Genomic DNA, 17,519 nt, shown 5'->3' on the forward strand with positions numbered 1-17,519 from the left:
TAGTGCTGGGAGCTAGGGTGTTGGAAAATGCTAACTGGTTGGACAAGTTGTCCTTTTAGCCCAGGGCTGCTTGGGTGTTGAGTTCTAGAGAATTAGAGGAGGAAGGGACTTTGGAGATCATCTTCCAAGCCTTTCATTTCACAGATGAACCTGCAGCTCGTTTCCTCTCTTTACTCAGTATAACAACCCCAAATCACACATCTAATTGATGGGAAAGAAGAGACTCCTTGGTGAATTGACCCACAATTGTTTCCCAACCCCGTCTCTTGTCCATTGGTCAGACACACAACTGAAATGGAAATCCCATTTCTGCTACCTTCCCTGGAGAAGTTATTCAGCCTCTTCCATGCCTTGGGTTTCACATTTATGAGACCCTACCTTACTAGGTTTGGTGGAGGATTAAATGAGATATTGTTTATGAAGTACTTAGCTTATGCCTGGCTTGCCTCAAACCCTCAGTGATATTAGCAGTAGACACAGCAACAGTAGTTCATGTTCATGTGATTCTCATGTAGCAGGGAGCATCAGCGCATCTTGTCGGTCTACAGCTAGTGCCTAGAATTATCAGGACAAGCTGTGGTTGGCTTCAAGGAATCCTAGTAATGTCACAGAATGTTTTTTTCTTCCAAATTGGTATGTTGAAGATGAGTCAAGAGCAATAAAGCCTGGAAAACAGCATTTTTCTGAGCACCTCTTAAAATCTTATGTGATTTTACTTAAGAAAAAAACTTATGTATTTTAACTTCATACATGTAAAAAATCAAAATGTGATTATACTTTTCCTTCCCTAGGACTTTTCTAAAAGAATTAGAAAAGTGTACCGAAAACCCTGAACTTCTGGCACGCTGCTTTCTCAAGAGAGTAAGTCTGTGCTCCCAGAAACTCAGAATAGCCATGGGATTAAAGTTAGCCCTTAATTTTCTGTGTGAGGAGCAAGGGCAAATGGGAACACCAATGGTCTCAAAAATTACACATGCCTTTTGAGTGCAAAGCAGGAGTCCTTTTGTAATATGTCACTCAGCGTGAGATGAGTCCAGTTTGACTAGGCTCATATGACAGATGGGAGCAACTTACAAGCTTGGCCTCCTGCAAAGCCCAGTGACATGGAGGACTGGACCCCCAAAACAGATGATCCTCCTCTGAATGACTAAGCTAACGGGTTTTTTTGTTTGTTTGTTTGTTTGTTTGTTTGTTTTCTTTTGAGCCGAAGGCAGCGGCCTAACAACTGAGCCACCCAGGCACCCAAGCTAACTGTTTTCGAACAAAAATCACACAGCAGGCTTAAATTCCTCACTAAAGTTGTATTAACACTCTCAAGAGAAGAAGTACTGATGCTAAACTAAGTCTCAGAAAATGTCTTTCCTTCCATTTTATTTTTTTACAGCATAGAGGATGGTTAGAATATGTTAAATCTGTGGTCCCTCTTTTTTTTTTTTTACTTTTCAGTTTGGAATTTATTTATTTTTTATTCTTTTCTTTTAAGATTTTATTTATTTATTTGACAGAGAGAGAGAGAGCATGCAAGCAGGGGAAGCGGCAGGCAGAGGGAGAGGGAACCCAGACACGGTACAGGCTCAATCCCAGCATCCTGGGATCATGACCTTAAGCCGAAGGCAGACGCTTATCTGACTGAGCCACGAGGCACCTCTTTATTTTTTATTCTTAATGAAAAAATAACTTTGGAGCATATTCTAAAGCTTATTTTTTAAAATTTTATTTAAATTCAATTAATTAACATAGAGTGTATTATTAGTTCCAGAGGTAGAGTTCAGTGTCTATGGTCCCTCTTATGCTTAGTACCCCATTTATGATTTCCTGCCCTACACCACCATCTCTGACTACTTCCCCTTCTCCGTGCACAGACGTCTTCCCTCTTGCCCTCTCTGCACCCCTGCTTTGGGCAGTGAATAGTTGTTTGGGCCTATTGAGCCGGTACAGAGACATGTATTACCTAGCACCGCTCCCCAAGCACTTTCTTCCCTTGGGAGGACTATGCAGAGGATCCTCATGCCCTGGACTTTCTAAGTCTTTTGCATTTCTCCTCTCTCTCAACTAGCTCTTCTTTTCATTCTCTTCCTTCTTTTTCTTTTTGTGAGCCTGAGACAACAGACGAAACAACTTAAACATTTTAAACAACCCAAATTAAGGCTGATAAGTCTAAGAGCAGTACGTGTGATAAACTGAGAGCAAGCAAACACAAATGCCCAGGTTTCAAGGCATTTGACGTAACAGAGAAACAGAGCCTTCAACCCTCAGAACTCTTGCCAGCTTAGAAAGCCTTTTCCACAGCCTGTATGGGCTTTTCCACCACAACCTCATCATAGGTTTTTTGTCAAGTGCCAAAATTCAAGGTACACTGAAAACTATGTTGTATTTAATCTAATTAATTTCCTTTTTGAATTACTTTATAGCATTATTCGTGTTTTGTACTACTTTGTAATTTTGCACTCATCAAACCACCAATGTGAAGTCTAGTTTCAGAGCTTAGAAATATTTTATAATTGCTTATGTCATTATTGCAAAGACTTATTTAAATTGTTGGATGAGAAAAGGACCGAATTCCTGTGGGGAAGAAATGGATATGATAAAAAACAATTGTCCAAGTGTAAGGCAATGGTTAAGGAATTGCTGACAAAACATCTTTTCCTAGAAGAATTCCTCACCTAAAGTTTTGCAAAGCCTTCTATAGTCCCCCATGTTGGGAGAAACCTGAGAAATCATTAATCCACACCTGCATATAAACACTGCATATGATCCTATGTGATTTATGATGTTGGAGACATAGTACAGGTAATAAATTCTTCTCCATCATAAAGTTATTAGTCTGGGACAGATGGAGTAATTAAAAACCATGATTAGGTAATCTTTGAGGCTCCTTGAGGGAACTGGCTGTTGCTGTGTATTTGTTAGCCAATGAGGTGGGCCCCTCACCCGTTATCTACTACAACAACTGACCTTTTCTCAGTAATATTTGCAGAATTCCATTAATCATGAAAATGAGTTTTGAAATATTGCTCTGGCCAAATATTTTAATCAGACTCTCTAGTCTGCAGAATCCAGGAAGATTCTGCCCCAGAGACCAGGCTCTACATAGAATGATATTTGTCAATAGTCTACTTTGAGTTCCATTAGCTCTGAGATGTGACAAGGCAAAATGGGAAGAGCCCTGGGGTGGGACTCAGGAAATGTAACTTCTTGCGAAGTTGAGCCACTTGCTATCTGCGTGACCTCATGTTAAGTCACTTAAACCCCCGGAGTCTCACTTCCCTCCTCCATACAATAGGCTTAATAATACCAATATGTAAAGTTGTTGTGGAAATCTAATAAAATAGTGTATACAGAAGGGTTTTACAAAGTAAAAAATGTCTTGTCACTGGCTACCATATATTGGGTGCTCCATACGTATTGGGCATTTGTTGAGAAGTTTCTATACATTGTCTCATTTAATCTCATAGTAGTCCTAGTTGACTGCTGTTGTGAACCCACTTAATAGATGAGAAAACTGAAGTATAGGGAGGTTGAGTAACTGAACTTGGGCCATTTGGTTTGGAACTGACAAAGCCAAGAACTGAACCTGGACCATCCACCATCAGAGCCCACCATCCTAATGCGTAAATGATCATATGTGAATAGGAGTTTTTGGTAGCAGTTATTTTTTTAGCCTCCTGATTTGTTCTATAGGCAGGTGAGGATAGTTGGGCACTTTTATATGCTGCTGGTCAGTGTGTATCCTTTCTTTAAGGAATTTTGGATTGAAGAGCAATTGTAGGTCAACAGTCGTGTTTTGGTGCTTGAAGGCCTATGGTGTTCTGCCTTGCTCAAAGTGTAGACATAGTACCAGGGAGTGAGGGTTTGAGGAGTACACTTTTCAGCTCAGCATCCCCCAAGAGAACCATGTGCCTCTGTTGCTGGGAAAGTTTGGGGAAAGGTGGCTGACTTTTGAGGATGTTTCACTGGGTGGGAGGATCTCCTCCAAATTTTATATAATCTTCTGATGGTTAGTGTTGAAAGCCCTGAAACCTTGAATTCTTTTAGGAGCTAAAGGCCAATGATTTTGTGCTCTGACAGACCCAATGTGGGTGAGATGCCTTCATCAATTTGTAATATTTTATAAGTCTGGCCTGTGGTATGGCAGGAGTGTTCCCTGTGTGTGGGCTGCTCTGAGTTATTATTCTAGTTCCTTAACCTGTCTGAAGAACATTTCTTAAGAGCCATCTTCCTTCCTTCTACAAGCAGAAATGGAAAGAAATAGACATAGTTGAAGCTGTGAGGAAAACAGTGACCTATGTCCACATGAAGGCCATCAAGAGTTGGCCTGAGAAAGACAGGGACATGGAAATCCACCAGGATGCAGCCCCATAGGCTTCCCCCCTCCCCAGACAGCACAGGCTCTGTGACCAGCATAGATGCTGTGGTCCAGGTGCGCGTGACGGAGTGGATGAAGCTGGCAAGCTGACTCCATAGGCTGGGAGCAACCTCTCCAGGGTACTGGTGGGTATGTGCCTACCTCTCATGGTCTTTGATGCAATGAGAAATAGGTCACACAGCACTTGGAATCCGTCTTGATCTCTAGCTCTGAGTTAGTCATATAATGTTTCCTGTCTTAGAGTCTGGTGCTGTAGGTGGAAAGGGATGTCTGAGGCAGAGCCTGCTGATTTGGGGGTTGCCCAAAGGACTTAGCACTTGTTTTCTTCAGGCTGCCACATTTTCCTTTTGGGGTGTTTCTATCTTTTGGGTGTCTCTTGGTTTATTTTCTGCAGTTAGCATCATGATGATCAAAATAGGAAGATAGGGAGAGAGAGAGAGGAGGAGCCATCAGCTACCAGCACCTTTTCTGTCAATTTTGTACTTCACCGCAGAGCTACTCTGGGGAGACAGTGATGTCCTGGATAAAGAGCAGAGGAGGAAGGATGGAGATTAAAACCCGCTCCTGTTCATGAATTTACCGATTTATCAGAATCCTGTAGTTGTTTCCACAGCACCCTGTTCGTATCTGTGTTTAGGACTTACGGTTGTTTAGAACCTTCTATTTACCTTCCCATCACACAGTCACCCCAACATGAGGTTATCGTGCATCCCCAGTTCCTCACACCATGAAAAGACTCAGGCTTATTGAATATTTGAATGAATAAACAGTATCATCCTGTCCACTTACTGAAAAATACAACCTGATTAATTTGTTCCAATTCTTTTCCCACTCAGAAAGAAGATCTTCAAATATATTTTAAATACCATAAGAATCTGCCCCGAGCTAGGGCAATCTGGCAAGAATGTCAAGACTGCACCTTCTTTGGGGTAACGTTGAGATCACAAAGTCTCGCACAAATGGTTTTTCCTGGACAATGTTTATGTGTGCCAAGTCTTTAAAGAAATCAGAAGTATGAACGAGGCAGGGGAATTTGGCATTTGAATTTATGTTTATTAAAAGTCTCTCCTATTTTGAGATGACATGTTGGAAGTTTTGATGTGGCCCTGGGTCTCTATGGGACAGGCCTGTGAGGAGCAGCTCTAGCCTGGTGAGCAAACCAGAGTCCTCGTCTAGGATGGGGAATTTTTAAAAGGAATTAAATCCAAAAGGTCACATTCTGGGGCTCCTTGGAATGATATTAGTAAGTCATCATGTAACTTCTAGACTCAAAATGACCTGAATAGACACAACTCAAAGACAGGCTGCCTCTTTTTCAGGATTTGAGGTACCCCACTGTCTTCCAGTGGACTTGCTTTCTAAAAGAAATAAATGGTCCTGCTTCCCTAGCTGCATCTAGAATTATTAGCCCAGCCATCCTCTTTCCCCTTTCTCTCATTTGACACATTGTTCCTAAGGCACCCAAGGACTCAATAACATTACTAACCAGGTCAACACAGCAGCATCTCTTCCCCCCAGAGCCCCCTCCAAGAGCCTGTTTCATTTCTTGTATTCAAATGCTGCCTCTTTGTTCTCTCCATGTGTTGTTGGTTTTGTTTTACATTTGTTTCTGTTTGGCTTTTAAAGGTATGCCAGCGCCAACTGGATCACAATCTCCCTCTTTTTAAGTATCTCAGAGGACCCAGCCAGAGACTTATAAAATACCAGATGCTGTTGAAGGTAAAGTCGATGAGACAGTGCTTTCCTGTGCTGGGAAAACATGTGTGTGCTAGGATGCTCTTTTCCTTAGACATGCAGAGCTGTGACTTCGTCTTCCAAAGGGGAAGAAGATATGTCTCTCCTTTAGGCTTTTTCTGTCCTCCAAGTCCAAAGCAGCATACCTCGGTGAGGAGGACCAAAGAATCAGAGAATCGAAAGGGACCTGGAAGCCTGGCTGGTCCAACATGCGGCCTAAGACATGAATCTCTCAGGAGGCTTGTTTGGGGAAGGAGAGGTCCTGGAGAGCAAAGGGAGAAAGGGGAATGCCACCACATTGCTGGCAACTGAGAGAGCGGGGAGGCAGCCAGAGGCTGTCCTCTCATATAAGGTATCTACAGGCAAGATATCATCTGCTCCATTTTACAGATGAGGCAAGGAGCTTCAGAAAAGAGGTTTGATGTTCCCTGAGTCACAATTTTCTGTGCATTAAAACAATGGAAGGGAGAAGGCAAAACTGGAGTCTTTTCTCCTTTTACAGTATGTACCTCCATCCTTCGATTAAGGATCTTTCTCAAGAGCAACGTAATAGAGGGCATTTTGCTCTGCTGAACCCCTAGGTGGTTCGTTCTCTGTCTGCCAACAGCACACCTGCAGGAGAGCACTCCCAGACACCCCAAACAGGAGAGAAGGCTCTGTCAGGCTGCCTCCCTGCCTGTGAGCTGAGGGAAAGTTTTGGGCCCCTTCTCCAACTTGTGTTTTGAGTTAACCTTTATAAGTAGCTCTTGCCCAGTGGCTACTATCTCTCAAAACAACAACAACAACAACAAAAATGAAAAACAAAAAACACAAGCACCTGCTGTTTAATGGGGACCTTCCCATATGTACTTCTTATTTAATCCCCACAATCAGACACACCAGAAGGACTCTGGAGTGTGAAGAAACTGAGGCTCGGGGAGGTTAAGCTCATTGCCTAACATTCTGCCCTCAGAAAAAGCTGCCCCTTTCAGCTTTGCCTCAGCAGTCCCAACCTCAGCTGGACCGGCCCTGCCGTCACCACATATGGCACTCCTGGACGTTTTAGGCCTTGGTTTTCTCATGTGTCGGGTGGGGATACTAGAACCTCCTCCACAGGATTGCTGTGCGGAGCCAGTAGGTAATGCCTGTAGACAACTCGCTCGGGGCTGACCCCCAGGAAGCTTCCTGGAATGCATAGCAGCCGTTGTTTTATCCATAGAGATGCCACAGCAGTGTGGGAATGGGAATGAGCCCCAATGCTTCCCTCCACCATGGCATCTGTGAGTGTGTCTCCATACAGTGCTCACGTAGAGCCTCACACTCCTCTGACCAACCCATCTTTACTGTCATCCGAGCTGTACGAGTCCTACCCAGTGAGGAAGGAGCAGGACGAGTGGGGGGTCTTCACCACCTCCGTCTGGGTCCGTCGGGCACTGAAATGCCCGAGTTTTCCCACAGAAGCGATGTTGCCTCAAGAGCGAAGTTCTGTACCATACACAGAGGGCTACAGGGCGCAGTGATTAGAAACCCAGACTGAGGAGTTAGCCATCTGGGGTGTGGATCCAGCTCTGCCGCTTCCAGACTGCATGAACACAGGCAAATTACTTAACCTCTCTCTGCCTCAGGTTCCTCAGCTGTGAAGTGAAGGTAGTACTAGTCTTTTCCTGGTATGCTTTTTGGGAGCATAAACGAGGTAACACATGTTAAAAGTAATTAGAGAATTTTGTTAGTTTCATGTCACTCAGGAAATGAGACAGAATCACTATAAAATATTCCTCAGGGATGTGAAACAATGAGAGCCTATTCAGGGCAAACCAGTTTTCCCCATAGCTAAGCTTGCTGCGTGCTGGAAAAACAAGTCCAAACCACTGGCACGCCTGTGAAGAAAGGAAGAACTTCGTAGTGTTCTCCACCCTGAGGGACAGAGCTCATTCTGCAGGGCCTACCATCATCTTCTTTGGGAGCACTGGTGTCTGACTGATGGCCCCCTGGCTTAGAAAGGATCGTGGAATTCTGGTGTGAGAAGGCTTTTTCCGAGTACAAAAGAAAGGGAAGGGAATGATAGATAATGCCATTAAAAACAGACACATGAAAAACTGTGTGAAATATAATATTAGCAAGATACAGGACAGATCTTAATAATGACCTCATAGAAGTTAGTAATTTAAAAAAACAAAAACAAAAAAGAAATACCTATGAAATGCTCAAATCTTTTCTGAGATATGAAAATTAACACTTGTGACAGAATTTTTTGAATACATAATGTACATAATGTGTAATGACTCATGGCAAGCTGATTAAACAATATATTATTTATTAACATATATTAGAAATAGATGCATTTAGGGACAACAGGAATTCACTTTTATTGAGGTCATGATTTATGTCAAAGAGGCTAAGTGATGTATGGAAACTATCAGATTTATTTATTTTTTTTTTAAGATTCTATTTATTTATTAGACAGAGAGAGAGCCAAGCAGGGGGAGGGGCAGAGGGAGAAGCAGTCTCCCTGCTGAGCAGGGAGCCTGATGCGGGGCTCCATCCCAGGACTCTGGGGTCATGACCTGAGCTGACGGCAGACACTTAACATGACCTGAGCTGAAGGCACCCCAAAACTATCAAATTTAATGTAGAGAATTTTTCTTACCTGGATTTTAAGATGTGATTTGGAAAATGGTGCATTATTTGTTAATAATAAATTTTGCTTATTATAAGAAGGATGTTCTAGAATAGGTGGTTATGCTCATTTCCTGTGTAATGCGACTCATGTCATAGGAGTGATATTCATTTTTCTTCTTTTAAAAAAATGAAAGACTACTATTAGAAAAAAGAATAGGGAGAGGTTGGTAAAAGGATATAAACTTTCAGTTTACAAGATGAATAAGGTGTGAGGATCTGATGTAAAACATGGTGACTATCGATAACAGTGTATTATATAATTGAAATTTTCTAAGAGTGGGACTTAAATGTTCTTGCCAAAAAAAAAAAAAGATAAATATGTGAAGTAATGATGTGTTAATTAACTAGATGGAAGAAATCCTTTTACAATATATACATATATCAAATCATCACCATATACATTTTGAATACCTAACAATTTTATATGCCAATTATACCTCAACGTTGAAATAAAAAAGAAAATAATTAAAAAATAAATGGAGGACATAGGCAGTTTACAAAAGAATAAATGTTAATAGCAAACATTTTTGTTTTGAAAGTTCCACCTCACCAGTTATTTGAGAAATTCAAATTAAAACAAGGAGGTAGGATTTCTCTGTTGATTGAATTGGCAAAACTTTTTGGTTAAATGTTAATACTCCATGTAGGGTGGGGGCTGGTGAAATAAACTTTCATATATGACTGGTGGGAACATAGTCCTTCTGTAAAGAACTTGGAAGTACGCATCAGAATTTTTAACATTGGGGTGCCTGTGTGGCTCAATTGGTTAAGCATCCAACTCTCGATTTCAGCTCAGGTCATGATCTCAGGGTCTTGAGATCAAGCCCCACATTGGGCTCCATGCTCAGCACAGAGTCTACTTGTCCCTCTCTTTCTGCTTCTCCCCCCACCAAATAAATAAAATCCTAAAAAAAAAAAAAAAAAAGAACTTTTAACATTGACCATTTCACTTCTAGGAACTTATCCTTGGGGAAAAAAGCACAAAGATCATTATTATTGTAAAAAATTATTGAACCTAAATGTTTAAAAGTAAGGGGGATTAATGAATTATGATTTATCTACAGGATGTGACACTGCTACAACTAAAAAACTTGTTTTAAAACATAATGTAATGGAAAAATGTTCATGATACATTGTTGAGTGAGAAAAAACAGGCTACAAAACAGTGTGTCCAATATAATTCTGTTTGTGGAAAGTACGTCCTCTGTTAATTCAGCATTGGCTGGAGGTAGCACAGTAGATTTTGTTGGCATTCTACTTTTTGATTTCCAATAAGACTTCTGGGTTAATGCAGGGTCTGCTGGATTTTGAGTCTCCTGAGGATTTGGGGATAGACTCCGGTGACCAAGAAGGAGGTTTGGCTAAGGTACTGTATATTAAATATTGTTTTATATAACTAACTGTTAATGGTGTTTGTCTATGGGTGGGCAGATTTATAGCAATTTTGTTTTTCTTGTTTATGATCTTTATTATTTAAATTTTCTAAAATAGCATGTATCTTATAATTTGTAGTCACAGAAAAAACAAAAAAATTAAAGGCAATTTCAAAGTGAGGTTTTGTAACAGGATAACTAGTAATATATATTTTTTCCTACACATAAAAATGTTTTAACAGGAATACAAAATTAAGTGAATGTGTAAAATGCTTACATAAAAGACTGGAAGTAAATATGATAAAATCTCTGCTGTGGTTTTCCTGCAGGGTAGGATTATGTATGATTTATATTTACTTGTTTGTGCTTCTTAGTATATCTAATTTGCATACATTATGCCCTGTTCACCTCTAAGTGTGTTTGTGGGTGTGAATTCTAAGACAGCCAAGGTTCCCTCGGAAGAAATGGTGACCATACTGTACTGGGAAGAGATCTGTGACTTAGGAGTGGGGTTTCTTTTAAATTTTCTATAGAATATTCTAGTTTTAACAAGAATAACATGAGAAGCAGTCCTTCTCTGCTCAGTATATATGGTAGGGACTCCTTGAAATTAAGAGAAGCTCAAGACACAGGTAATATAGCCTGGAGCAAGGGGGGCTAGGCTGAGTTAGTTTAATAATGTTTGTAAGGGTGTTTCTGAGCCCTGCATTACACAATGTTAAAGTAGCTACCTGCTATGTTTGTGGGAGGAGCGTTAGTGGGAAGGAGAGGGAATTGGAACAGTTGAGTCTCTAAAAGGAAGTTGAGTTTTAAGTGTTGAATAAAAAGGAAGACCCCTGGTGTAAGAATGTAATCCTTTATTGATGATATTACAAAAAATTCAGGTGAGAGTCTGTTGTCTTCTCCCAGCACCTGGAGCATGTTTATATGAGTGAGAGGGTAAGAATCCAATGGCATTCATTGGCCCTGTCACTCATATCTCTGATCCAAAGAAGCTAATCCTCAGTGCTTAGGCAAAGATTAGGAGAATACACAAACCTTTGCTTACATCACACGTAGAGGACAAAAAGAGATCGGACTATACAGGGAGGGGAGGGGCAGCAAAGAGCTGTCTGTTTTTTGTTATAGAAATCGATGTGTTAAAAAGAAAAAAAAAAGGAAGAAACCAAAATTTTTTTGTTGGTATTTACCATAGAACAGATAAATATGCCACGTAGGTAGCAGGGGAATAAAATACTGGAACTGTAAGCAAAAGACTTACACACTGAAACAATCATCCCTATTATGTCCTAAGTGTCTCAGTAGTAATAACTGGAACATTGGTCTCTTGAATTAGCAGTTATAGTGTTTGTACTCAATGCTGAGTCTTCCTGTTTGGGAGGTGCAGACCTTGTTGGCTTATCTCTTTGGTGTCTTTAATGGTGGTAGAATGTGAGAAAGACTGGGGAAGGAGAAGAGGGAGGAAGGGCAGAGCTTGGGCGGGGTGTGGGGATTCAAGGTGGCAAATGCAACAGTTATGGCATTTACATGTAAATCATGAGTAAACCTCCACATGGAAGCTCATTCTCTGCTTCTATAGGAGATTACAAATATCCTCCCTGCGATGGTTTTAAGTATAATTTTACCCATAGGAATAGGACTTTCACATTACATTCAGGAATATGATACTCAGATTTTACTTTTCAATAGGCTCCTGGGCTAGGGGTGTAAAAAGGAAGAGCAGCCTATTTAAAGGGTCTGGGTTTTCCATGCTTTAAAGGTCAGTATGTTTCTTATGCAGCATAATGTCCATGATTTTATGAACTCCATTCTTAATGAGTGCAATGTACAGAAGGTGTGGTCGATGATTTTGCTAGTGTGTATATCATATATGTAAACCAGGAAGTATCTTTAGCCACCATTCTTTGGGAGCAGGGCAAGAGATCCATGTATCCACCTTCTCCATCTTTGTGCTGGCCGGATCCATGGCTCGTTATTTCTGTCCTGTTTTCCTAGTTCACTTGGTTAGATGGTTTACCTTTTGATTTCCAACAAGGCATTTGGTTTACACAGAATGGGCCAAAGAGGACCAAGGACTCCGCATTCTCAGCTGAACTACAGCAAGCTTTGGCCATGTTGGAGGATTTGATCAAGTCCTGTGAGTTGGCCGTGGACCTGGCAGCAGTCACTGGATGTCCGGTATGGGCCATAGCAAGTATGGAAATAGTTCAGCAAAAGTCAGGCACAATATTACAAAGGTAGGAGATGCTGTGGTAAAGGTAGAGAGGGGACCTGTGGTGAAGGAATCTGACTCTGAGGAAAGTAGCCTAAATTGTGCAGCAAATCTGTGCTGTGGGAATCCAGGCAGCCTCTCAGCATTTTCAGGAGTCTTGGGTTTGACTGCTTGGGGTCCTGAATGTTGAGACTGACCCACACTCTGGAATGACCAGGAACTCAGAGGCCAGAACATAGATGGGCAGAGGAAGGTGCTGAAGGAGTAATTTATTCTCTGACTCATGGCACTATTAAAAGATTAAAAGATTTTCCTTCCTGCCTCAGATTTTCTCTATGCAAAGTCCTTTGAAAGTGGGTCCTGAGTCAAAGCCTAACTCCATTTTTACGTCACTGATCTCAGAAGAGGACCAACAAGCATATATCGTATATTCTGTAATCCAAATGGTTGAAGAAAAATACCAGAAGAGGCAGTGCTGGGGAGTTGAGCCCTCTCAACACGGGCATGAGGGTAAACTCTGAGTGGGTCAGTCCCAGGGATTCTAGAAAAGCAGGCCACCCTCTGGAACCAGATGAGCTCCTTGGGACTGAGACATCATTGCTATTCAGCTGGGTTTCACTGGGGGTGCTCTAGATCTTGACTCAGATGGATTAGTTTTTCATCCTTGTCATAACAAATTACTACACCCTTAGTGGCTTAGAGCAGCACAAATGTATTATATTATAGTTCCATAGGTCAGAAGTACAACACAGTCTCACTAGGCTAAAATCAAGGTGTCTGCTTTCATTGGGAGGCTCTGGGAGAGAATGTTTCCTTGCCTTGTCCAGCTTACCAAGGCCCCACACATCCCCTCGCTCATGGTTTCTCCTTCCATTGTCAAAGTTCTTCTTGACTCACATCATCCTGACCTTCTCTTCTGCTTCTCTTCCACTTTTGAGGACTCTGTGATTACATTGGACCCACCCATTCATCCACAGTATTGGCCATCTTGAAGTCGGCTGATGAACAATCCTAATTCCATCTGCAACCTTAATTCCCATTTGTCATGTAACCTGAAATATTCTCAAATTCCAGGGGTTAGGATGCGGACCTCTTTGGAAGGCTATTCTGTCTACCATTAGAAGGATGAAGAATTTTGAGGATTACACTTCAGACAGATACTTTTCCTTCTCTCTTTTTCCTTTTCATTTTTACCTGGCTTTAACATACTGTTTGTTCATTGAGGTCTGGCCAAGAGAAATGACCTTTCTTTTCTTTCCTGGTCATAAGTCAAGCCATGCAAATTAATTAGGGGCAAAAAAAAAACCCCATGATCTTTTTATTTCCCTCCTTCCTGGTATTTCCCTGGCCAGCATCTCAGAAGCAGCCCCACTGGGTCCACAGTGATCCAGGTAGTGATGCTGTTACTGTCCCCTGGGACTCAAGAGTGTTCTCTGCTTACTACTGATGAATGATTCAGGAGGGTATTCATGAACCACAAGGTATGTGTGGGAGGGGATCATCTTCTTGGTAATAATTTTTTCCTTCTTCATTTAAGGAAACTCAAGGGAGCCATTTATTTAATCATTTTGGGACATCTTTCTGCTCTTTTTATGCCTGAACACATGTCAGTGACCCCTATTAGATATACACTTCCCTGAATCAAATGAATGTCCCAGAAACCATTCACAGAGCAGGAAACTCCCAGTTATTATTCTGAGTGTGATTATCAGAGGAGGAGGAAGTTATGAGAAAATAATTAGTAAAATGTGAGTAAATAGCAATCTACTCTAATTTCATTCCAAGCCAGCTTGCATGCAAATAAGGTGAACCAGCTTATAGAATTGTAGATATTCTTTACATCAATGCAAAGAACTTTTTTCTCCCATATGTCCTCAGAATTGCACCTTTGACATAAACTCTATTGTTTTTTTTTTTCACTATTTTAACTTGCTTTACATCTAGTACATTAGCTACTTTACCCTGACAGTTTTGTATAATCCTATTGAATTATGGGAGAGCAGGCAGTGAAATTTTCCCTTTCTGATTCATGAGTAGATCCACGGAAAGAAGAGTTAACTCACACAAGACCACATTGTGCATCAGCTTGGACCACTTCTTGGATTTCTTCACTCCCTATCCAGAGTGCCATTCATTCTCTCAATGCATTCTTCGTCTGATTTTGTTTAGAGTCTACTAACAGTTCAGCTACTCCTAACTCACATCTAATGATTCTAAGATTCTTTGACTCAGCTTTGTAGAATCTTATCACAAGATGCTAAAAATCACATGCTGAGTGTGTGAATGAACCCAGAACTTAACTGTTAGTTTCTCTACTTAACATCCAATATTGGCCTGGTTTTGAAAAGGAAAGACATTGAACCTGAGTGGGTGAATGCATAATTAAAATAACTAGAAAAAAATTCCCTCCTGATATTTACATTTTACTCCTGTTGTGTACGTTCAGTTCTCAATTTAATTCAGTCACAGGAATTTTATATTTTTTTGTTTTAAGAAAGTTTGCTTTATGGATCACTGAGATGTCATTTACTTCCTTCCATTTGCGAAAAAAAAAGGTTCCCCTCTTCTCAATCTAACACATAAAATAGAGATATGTAGGGGCGCCTGCGTGGCTCAGTTGGTTAAGCGTCTGCCTTCGGTTCAGGTCATGATCCCAGGGTCATGGGATCGAGCCCCGCATCAGGCTCCCTGCTCAGCAGGAAGCCTGCTTCTCCCTCTCCCACTCCTCCAGCTTGTGTTCCCTCTCTTGCTGTGTCTGTCTCTGTCAAATGAATAAATAAAATCTTTAAAAAAAAAATAGAGATATGTGTAGGATCCTTTTAAATCCTGGCTGGTCAGGAACCAGTTCCAAAGTTGAATACTAAAGGTTGAATGAAATATTTTTATTTTCTGGGACAAATTTACGTCTTTCAATAAAGGAAGTACTTTTATTGCAAGTTTTGTGGGATAAGGCCAGGTATTTTATTTCTTTTTTTTTTTTTTATGTTATGTTAATCACCATACATTACATCATTAGTTTTTGTTGTAGTGTTCCATGATTCATTATTTGCATATAACACCCAGTGCTCCATGCAGGTAAATATACCCTCTTTAATACCCATCACCAGGCTAACCCATCCTCCCACCCCCTCCCTTCTAGAACCCTCAGTTTGTTTTTCAGAGTCCATCATCTCTCATGGTTCGTCTCCCGCTCCGAATTCCCCCCCTTCATTCTTCCCCTCCTGCTATCTTCCTTTTTTTTTTTAACATATAATGTATTATTTGTTTCAGAGGTACATATCTGTGATTCAACAGTCTTGCACAATTCACAGCGCTCACCATAGCACATACCCTCTCCAATGTCTATCACCCAGCTACCCCATCCCTCCCACCCCCCACCACTCTAGCAACCCTCAGTTTGTTTCCTGAGATTAAGAATTCCTCATATCAGTGAGGTCATATGATACATGTCTTTCTCTGATTGACTTATTTCACTAAGCATAACACCCTCCAGTTCCAGCCACATCGTTGCAAATGGCAAGATCTCATTCCTTTTGCTGGCTGCATGATATTCCATTGTATATATATACCACTTCTTCTTTATCCATTCATCTGTCGATGGACATCTTGGCTCTTTCCACACTTTGGCTATTGTGGACATTGCTGCTATAAACATCGGGGTGCACGTACCCCTTCGGATCCCTACATTTGTATCTTTGGGGTAAATACCCAGTAGTGCAATTGCTGGATCATATGGTAGCTCTATTTTCAACTTTTTGAAGAACCTCCATACTGTTTTCCAGAGTGGCTGCACCAGCTTGCATTCCCACCAACAGTGTAGGAGGGTTCCCCTTTCTCCACATCCCTGCCAACATCTGTCATTTCCTGACTTGTTAATTTTAGCCATTCTGACGGGTGTGAGGTGGTATCTCATTGAGGTTTTGATTTGGATTTCCCTGATGCCGAGCGATGTTGAGCACTTTCTCATGTGTCTGTTGGCCATTTGGATGTCTTCTTTGGAAAAATGTCTGTTCATGTCTTCTGCCCATTTCTTGATTGGATCATTTGTTCTTTGGGTGTTGAGTTTAAGAAGTTCTTTATAGATTTTAGATACTAGCCCTTTATCTGATATGTCATTTGCAAATATTTTCTCCCATTCTGTCGGTTGTCTTTTGGTTTTGTTGACTCTTTCTTTTGCTGTGCAAAAGCTTTTTATCTTGATGAGGTCCCAATAGTTCATTTTTGCCCTTGCCTCCCTTGCCTTTGGTGATGTTTCTAGGAAGAAGTTGCTGCGGCAGAGGTCGAAGAGTTTGCTGCCTGTGTTCTCCTTTAGGATTTTGATGGACTCCTCTCTCACATTTAGGTCTTTCAACCATTTTCAGTCTATTTTTGTGTGTGGTATAGGGAAATGGTCCAGTTTCATTCTTCTGCATGTGGCTGTCCAATTTTCCCAACACCATTTATTGAAGAGACTGTCTTCTTTCCACTGGACATTCTTTCCTGCTTTGTCAAAGATGAGTTGACCATAAAGTTGAGGGTCCATTTCTGGACTCTCTATTCTGTTCCATTGATCTATGTGTCTGTTTCTAGGCCAGTACCATACTGTCTTGATGATGACAGCTTTGTAATAGAGCTGGAAGTCCGGAATTGTGATGCCGCTAGCTTTGCTTTTCTTTTTCAACATTCCTCTGGCTATTCGGGGTCTTTTCTGGTTCCATACAAATTTCAGGATTATTTGTTCCATTTCTTTGAAAAAAGTGGATGGTATTTTGATGGGGATTGCATTGAATATGCAGATTGCTCTAGGTAGCATTGACATCTTCACAATATTTTTTCTGCCAATCCATGAGCATGGAACGTTTTTCCATTTCTTTGTGTCTTCCTCAATTTCTTTCATGAATATTTTATAGTTTTCTGAGTACAGATCCTTTGCCTCTTTGATTAGATTTATTCCTAGGTATCTTATGGTTTTGGGTGCAATTGTAAATGGGATCGACTCCTTAATTTCTCTTTCTTCTGTCTTGTTGTTGGTGTATAGGAATGCCACTGATTTCTGTGCATTGATTTTATAGCCTGCTACTTGACTGAATTCCTGTATGAGTTCTAGCAGTTTTGGGGTGGAGTCTTTTGGGTTTTCCACATAAAGTATCATATCATCTGCAAAGAGTGAGAGTTTGACTTCTTCTTTCCTGATTCA

General features: G+C 41.0%; 1 protein-coding gene across 2 annotated transcripts in view; it reads left to right on the forward strand.

Moving 5' to 3' along the window:
- The window catches only part of MCF2L2 (MCF.2 cell line derived transforming sequence-like 2), a 254,266-nt gene that overhangs the window by 185,685 nt on the left and 51,062 nt on the right, over nt 1-17,519 (forward strand). For both annotated transcript variants that reach the window (XM_088025244.1, XM_028100844.2), the window contains exons 18-22: nt 792-861; nt 5,203-5,295; nt 5,993-6,085; nt 10,053-10,124; nt 12,184-12,309. In XM_088025244.1, the coding sequence (XP_087881370.1) occupies nt 792-861; nt 5,203-5,295; nt 5,993-6,085; nt 10,053-10,124; nt 12,184-12,309 (454 nt within the window). The remainder of the gene's footprint in view (nt 1-791; nt 862-5,202; nt 5,296-5,992; nt 6,086-10,052; nt 10,125-12,183; nt 12,310-17,519) is intronic.

The sequence above is a fragment of the Eumetopias jubatus genome, unplaced genomic scaffold (genome assembly GCF_037043125.1).
Source record: "Eumetopias jubatus isolate StellerSeaLion01/CBP00866 unplaced genomic scaffold, mEumJub1_p1.0 scaffold_1, whole genome shotgun sequence".
NCBI lineage: Eukaryota > Metazoa > Chordata > Mammalia > Carnivora > Otariidae > Eumetopias > Eumetopias jubatus.